General features: G+C 44.3%; 1 protein-coding gene across 1 annotated transcript; it reads left to right on the top strand.

Moving 5' to 3' along the window:
• Positions 1 to 3533: 3533 nt before the first annotated feature.
• On the top strand, positions 3534 to 4047 carry LOC133052069 (spermatid nuclear transition protein 3-like). Its single transcript, XM_061136841.1, has 2 exons — positions 3534 to 3650; positions 3832 to 4047. Exons 1-2 carry the CDS (start codon positions 3534 to 3536, stop codon positions 4045 to 4047), a joined length of 333 nt encoding a protein of 110 aa, XP_060992824.1.
• Positions 4048 to 5325: the final 1278 nt, after the last annotated feature.

The raw sequence follows: 5325 nt of genomic DNA, 5'->3' as shown, positions 1-5325 counted from the left end.
ATGGAACAGAATAGAAAGCCCAGAGATAAAGCCACAAACCTATCGACACCTTATCTTCGGAAAAGCAGGCAAGGATATACAGTGGAAAAAAAGACAACCTGTTTAACAAGTGGTGCTGGGAAACTGGTCAACCACTTGTAAAAGAATGAAACTAGAACACTTTCTAACACCATACACAAAAATAAACTCAAAATGGATTAAAGATCTAAATCTAAGACCAGAAACTACAAAACTCCTGGAGGAGAACATAGGCAAAACAATCTCTGACATAAATCACAGCAGGATCCTCTATGACCCACCTCCCAGAATATTGGAAATAAAAGCAAATGGGACCTAATTAAACTTAAAAGCTTTTGCACAACAAAGGAAACTATAAGCAAGGTGAAATGACAGCCCTCAGATTGGGAGAAAATAATAGCAAATGAAGCAACAGACAAAGGATTAATCTCAAAAATATACAAGCAACACCTGAAGCTCAATTCCAGAAAAATAAATGACCTAATCAAAAAATGGGCCAAAGAACTAAACAGACATTTCTCCAAAGAAGACATACAGATGGCTAACAAACACATGAAAAGATGCTCAACACCACTCATTATCAGAGAAATGCAAATCAAAACCGCAATGAGGTACTATTACAGGCCAGTCAGGATGGCCGCTATCCAAAAGTCTACAAGCAATAAATGCTGGAGAGGGTGTGGAGAAAAGGGAACCCTCTTACACTGTTGGTGGGAATGCAAACTAGTACAGCCACTATGAAGAACAGTGTGGAGATTCCTTCAAAAACTGGAAATAGAACTGCCATATGACCCAGCAATCCCACTTCTGGGCATACACACTGAGGAAACCAGATCTGAAAGAGACACGTGCACCCCAATGTTCATCACAGCACTGTTTATAATAGCCAGGACATGGAAGCAACCTAGATGCCCATCAGCAGATGAATGGATAAGGAAGCTGTGGTGCATATACACCATGGAATACTACTCAGCCATTAAAAAGAATTCATTTGAATCAGTTCTAATGAGATGGATGAAACTTGAGCCCATTATACAGAGTGACATAAGCCAGAAAAATAAAGACCGATACAGTATACTAACACACATATATGGAATTTACAAAGATGGTAATGATAACCCTATATGCAAAACAGAAAAAGGGACACAGATGTACAGAACAGACTTTGGGACTCTGTGGGAAAAGGCGAGGGTGGGATGTTCAGAGAGAACAGCATCGAAACATGTATATTATCTATGGTGAAACAGATCACCAGCCCAGGTTGGATGCATGAGACACGTGCTCAGGGCTGGTGCTCTGGGAAGACCAAGAGGGATGGGATGGGGAGAGAAGTGGGAGGGGGGATCGGGATGGGGAATACATGTAAATCCATGGCTGATTCATGTCAATGTATGACAAAACCCACTACAATATTGTAAAGTAATTAGCCTCCAACTAATAAAAATAAATGGGAAAAAAAAAAAAAAAGAAACAGCAGTCTTGAGGCACAGCTTTCACTCTGCCGTGTCCCATTCCTGGTTAAGGGGAAGCAGCTCTCAGTCAGTACCTCCTTCAGTGCCAGGTTCCCACACTCTGCCCAGCTGTCCTACCTGACGGAGACAGGCATCCAACACAATAGGTCCTCAGTGTCCTCAGGGCATCTAAATGGGGAAACCAGTTCTCACAGACTGAGACCCAGAGAGAAAACCACTGGTAGTAGGTCTCAGAGACAGGGGTGGGGGAGAGGTACACTGCTTTTCAAGGCTTTGGCCAAGGCTAGTGGAGAGCCTTAGTGAGGGCTCTGGAGCACTACACCATGTAGTCCCCAGTCTATTCCCTGGGCCCTCCAGCTCTCCCACTGGCCCAAGTTTGCGTGAGCTCCAGGGCCTCCGGAAGAAGGCCTGAATCTGCCTCTAATCTCAGTCTCCTCCTGATTACCACACCACCCTTGACTTAATCACTTCCCCAATGGTCCCTCACTGACAGTAACCTGTGGGCATTGCCCACTGCAGTGCTGCCCAATAGCTAAGCAGGACAGCTAACAGTCACTCATTTACAATTGTTTGCCTGTGGCTGGGGCCCTCTGAGGCACCAAGCAATGGTTGGGCAACACCTGTTGCCTAGGAACAGGGTGGGTTGAAATGGAACACACCAATGGCTACCTGTTAAGCGCTGTGCTCATCCTGCTCTGTTACACTGTAAATAGAAAAAGAATCACTGTGAATTTAAGGTTTGTGAAAGTAGTTTTCAACGTGGGCTGGCCTGCACATTCTTGTTGGCTTGGAACTATTTATACTATATGCTGAACATGTGATCAAGTGGCAGCGGTTGGAGGGGCATAGAGATAAGTGCTGGTGACAGGAACGCCTGGGAATATAACGAAAAGAATGATAGGCAAAAGTTAAATAAGTATTTGAAATAAAAATCTGAGGTTGGAAAGGAGTCAGTCAAAAAGATGCCAGCACACTGGACCCAAAGTGTCCTTATGTAACAGAGCAACATGGGCAGAGCCCTTCGCAGGTAGCCGTTGCTGTGTCGTATTACTCCGCATCCTGTTACTAGGCAACAGGACTTGCTCAGCCATTGGTCAGTGCCTCATTGGCCCCACCCACAAGCAACCAACTATCAATGAGCTACCTACAGGTACTTGTCCTGCTCAGCTATTGGTCAGCACTGCAATGGGCCCTACCTACTGATAACGGTCAAGGAGGGGTGACTGGGGAATTGATCCAGTCAAGAGTCAGTGGTGCAGTGGTGAACTGACTCTTGACTTTGAGCACCTTCCTTTTAAAAAAAAAATAATCAGCAATTTATTTCTGCTAGATGGGGCAAGTTGAGTTTCCCTATTCAATATGAGAATTGAAGTGTCCACCCAAAATGGAGGAGACATTTAAAACTGTCTTTGCTCTGATGTATAATCTTATGGAGACTGTGCATTGAACTTTGGGAAACAGACTGAGGATTCACCTAGTCTGGGGGTCGCTAAAGCTCGTCACAGTAGATAAAACATGCAACCTGTCCTTAATTACCTTTGTCCACTTAAAGTGCTTTCTCTTAAGTTCCTTAAGCCCCTTAGGAATCCAAGAGGGAGAAAGTGATCTAGAGATGAAGTGCTTAGACTAGTACTCTGAAGGGATGAAGTGGGACAGAAAGGGTTTGGCAGATGTTCATGGAGGGATGAAAGTGGCAGGAGTGTTGAAGTGGCACATATAAGTCAGAGGATAAAGGGAACAGAAAGGAAGTTTGAAGGTCATGAGGAGAAGCACCATGCCCCTGAATCACCACTCCCCAGAATCAGACACACAGACATGTCAGCAGTGGGAAAGTTATATCAGGGCCTCCCTCAGCATTCACTAGCCCATGTTGATGGGCACAGTGGTGCATTGTGATGTCTAAGCCCCCCAAGCTACTATTGGCTGGGGCAGTGCCTAACAGACCAATCAGATTGAAGGGTGTGGCTCCTCATTGTCCTCAAAGGCTATAAATAGGGAGATCAGAGGCAGAGAGTCTGGGCTAGGCCACTTCTTGGCACCATCATGACTAAGGCAACCAGGAAGCCACAGCAGTCAAGAAGAGTTGCAATGCGGTTTGCTTCAAGGAAGAATGGAACAAAGAAGACCCTTTGTCAAAGGAGGTGCAGAGGCGGTGTGAAGGTAAGATGACTCCAACTAAGCTTCCCATGTTCTCCATTGACTTTGCTGCCCAAGACCTCTACACTACCCATGCCCGGCACAAAAGCCGTCATTAGCCCACATCCCTCTTTCATGAAATCTCCCTTCCACCTCAGTTTTTATTTCCTTTCCTCAAAGCTAATACCCTTGTCTTGTCTTCCAGGCACGAAATATGACCAAGAGGGTCAGAAGACCTCTACAAAGTATCTTCAGAAAGAAAATCCGTTCGTATGCCACTCAATCGAAGAAATTGAAGAAAACAAGAAAAACAAACTGTTTCTTCTCTCGCTGTGGACGTAAGAAATCGAATCGAAGCCGAAAAAGGTACCAAACTGTGAGGCAGAGTCAAGGAAGGAGGCAGAATCCAAGGAGACGATAAGCTCAGCTGCCCCAAAAGACGAGACCCTGGAGAAGTACAACGTGGGCAGCCAGTAAGTGAATAGCAAAGTTTAGACAGTTTTGAATTGTGTCTTCAGAGGTCTGCGTTCTAAGCAATGCCCAACCAAGAAAAGACTCTTATACTAACATAATAGACTGATGGCTGCAAATAAAAGAAACATCAAATGGTGAAAAGATGATATCTGTGTGTGTGTGAATTTTCTGATGGAAGGGAGGGAAAGAAGAGAAGAGGTGGGCACTGGAGATGGGAGGGATATGTGGTCCTGAGAGGTTGGGGAACAGACCTTCAGGTCCCCAGTTAGCCAGAGATTAGCGGTGTGGATTGGGTCAGGAGTCTGCACTGAAGATGGATAACCCTGCTTAACACTTGATTTCAAGGACAAGGAGTAGTGGTGTGGTGTCCCTGCCTTTGTCTGGGGTGTGGAAAGACATTGATGTCTAGATTGCCAGGCCCAGATGGGAAGGGGTTTTCACATGGGGGTGGTGAATGTGAAACTCCCCCTGAGAAAGGCAGGCAGAAATCACCTCCTGGCCACCTACCTCATAATGGGGTTTGTTGCATCACTCACCTATGCTGTCAGCTAAAGGGGCTCAGAAGGCACAAAGTGCTGATACAACTAAAACCCACAACTAGAACTCCCAGGGACTCAAATAATGTTTGGAGGGAACTAACCAAATATTAATTAGGCCACCTATTTGCTAAGAACATTTTGGGAGCAATGTATTCCCAAAGAAGGGCAGTGGTGGTGGCCCAGTCCTAGTGCACATTACAAACAGGATCACTCTCTATAGAGAAAAAAAAAAAAATTTGGTGGGGGGGCACTATGTAGGTTGTGGAGGCATAGTTCCCTGAACAGGGATTGAATCCGTGCCTTTCTAGTGAAAGCATGGATTTCTATCTACTGGACAGTCATGGAAGTCAGTACAGAGAATTTTACATAGGTACTAATATAAGACTGAGTAAAAATTGGTCTTTTAATTATCACCATATTTTAGGATTTCTAAATAACTAGAGTCGTAAAACATTCTCATTCTTCCCCAGTAAAGTCTTTTGTTAGTCCAACTTTGACAAGTTTATCATGGTTTAAAGGAAAGAGTATGAAATATTTAATTTGATGTTAACTTTCATTTGGAAATGTTTTGAAAGGTTCAAGGAGAAATTAATCAAATATGGAGATACACAAGGCAGAGTCTCTGATGATATGCATCCTGTGTTTCTTCAGAAAACTTTTTAGAAGCAACTAAAACACAGAGTTTC

Source organism: Dama dama, chromosome X, assembly GCF_033118175.1.
Source record: "Dama dama isolate Ldn47 chromosome X, ASM3311817v1, whole genome shotgun sequence".
NCBI classification, from domain to species: domain Eukaryota; kingdom Metazoa; phylum Chordata; class Mammalia; order Artiodactyla; family Cervidae; genus Dama; species Dama dama.
Note: the sequence above shows the minus strand (reverse complement) of the source record. Positions and strands in the feature narration are given on the sequence as shown.